The 1501-nt window shown below is 54.8% G+C and overlaps 1 protein-coding gene across 1 annotated transcript in view; it reads left to right on the forward strand.

Annotated features, from left to right (window-relative positions):
• The window catches only part of LOC119588830 (extensin-like), a 4453-nt gene that overhangs the window by 772 nt on the left and 2180 nt on the right, over positions 1 to 1501 (forward strand). The window contains exon 2 of the mRNA XM_037937474.1: positions 351 to 1475. Within this exon, the coding sequence (XP_037793402.1) occupies positions 351 to 1475 (1125 nt within the window). The remainder of the gene's footprint in view (positions 1 to 350; positions 1476 to 1501) is intronic.

A 1501-nucleotide genomic window follows, 5' to 3' on the forward strand; every position in this document is an offset into this window, starting at 1 on the left:
CGCCCACACCCACCCGGCAGCAGCGCCCGCCAGAGCACTGCAGCGCCTCCCTCGGGATCCGACAGGAGGACGGAGGGCGGCGTCGGTTCCCCGTCGGGCGTCGGGGGGCAGCGCGGTCGGGCGTTGGCGTCGGGTTCCGGTGTGGCTCCGCGGGGCCTTCGCGCGCCCCAACACACGCACACAGCGCCTCAAGAAACGTACGCAGCGCCTCAAGAAACGTACACAGCGCCTCAAGAGACGTACATAGCTCCCCAAGAAACGTACACAGCACCCCAAGAAACGTACACACCTCCCCAAGAAACGTACACAGCCCCAAGAAACGTACACAGCTCCCCAAGAAACGCACACAGATCCCCAAGAAACGTACACAGCGCCTCAAGAAACGCACACAGCGCCCCAAGAGACGTACACAGCTCCCCAAGAAACGTACACAGCTCCCCAAGGGACGTACACAGCGCCCCAAGGGACGTACACAGCGCCTCAAGAAACACACACGCCTCCTCCGCAGACATACACAGTTCCCAAAAAAACGTACATAGTTCCACAGGAAAACCATATAGTGCCCGAGGAAACGTACGTGGCTCCTCAAAAAACGTACACAGCCCCTCAAAAAACGCACACTGTGCCACAAGAAACCTTCACAGAGACGTACACACCGCCTCAAGAAACACACAAGGTACCACAGGAAACGTACATAGCCCCTCAGGAAACGTACACAGCACCCCAGGAAACGTACACACCTCCTCAGGAAACGCACACAGCGCCCCAGGAAACGTACACACCTCCTCAGGAAACGTACACACCGCCCCAGGAAACGTACATAGCCCCTCAGGAAACGCACACAGCGCCCCAGGAAACGTACACACCGCCCCAGGAAACGTACATAACCCCTCAGGAAACGCACACAGCGCCCCAGGTGAGGTACACACCTCCTCAGGAAACGCACAGAGCCCCTAAGGAGACGTATTCACCCCCTCTCAATTCTCTCGAGTTTTCTGACCGAGTCTACACCGTCCCTGAACAATCGTACACTTCTCCTGAACAGTCATTCTCTCCTCCTGTCGTTCGAGGAAGTGCATCCGCCATCTCAGCCTACGACACATCAACACACGTTCAGTGGCCATCACCAAACGTTCCCCCTTCGCCCCCAAACAAACGTTCAGGGTCCCCCGACGTTTTTCTTGGGGCCTCCTTATACGGGCCCAATGGTCATCAAGAAACCGCATTTTCTACTCAACAAAGACCGAATAATAATCACCAATCGTTTCCTTCACCGCAGCAAACGTTCAACGGCCATCAGCAAACGTTTTCGTCACCCCAACAAACGTCTACCGAAAATGTGTTTCAACCTCCTTCAGAGGCGCTAGTCATAACGAAAGGATCAGTTCGGGTTGACCATCCTAAGTCGGAAGCAAATGAGAAGTTTTACGATGGAAAACACAGCCAAAATTTTGATTCCTCGTCCAACGCAAATGGTTATTCGTTGGAAGGAATTTATATC

The sequence above is a fragment of the Penaeus monodon genome, chromosome 24, assembly GCF_015228065.2.
Source record: "Penaeus monodon isolate SGIC_2016 chromosome 24, NSTDA_Pmon_1, whole genome shotgun sequence".
Taxonomy (NCBI): Eukaryota; Metazoa; Arthropoda; class Malacostraca; order Decapoda; family Penaeidae; genus Penaeus; species Penaeus monodon.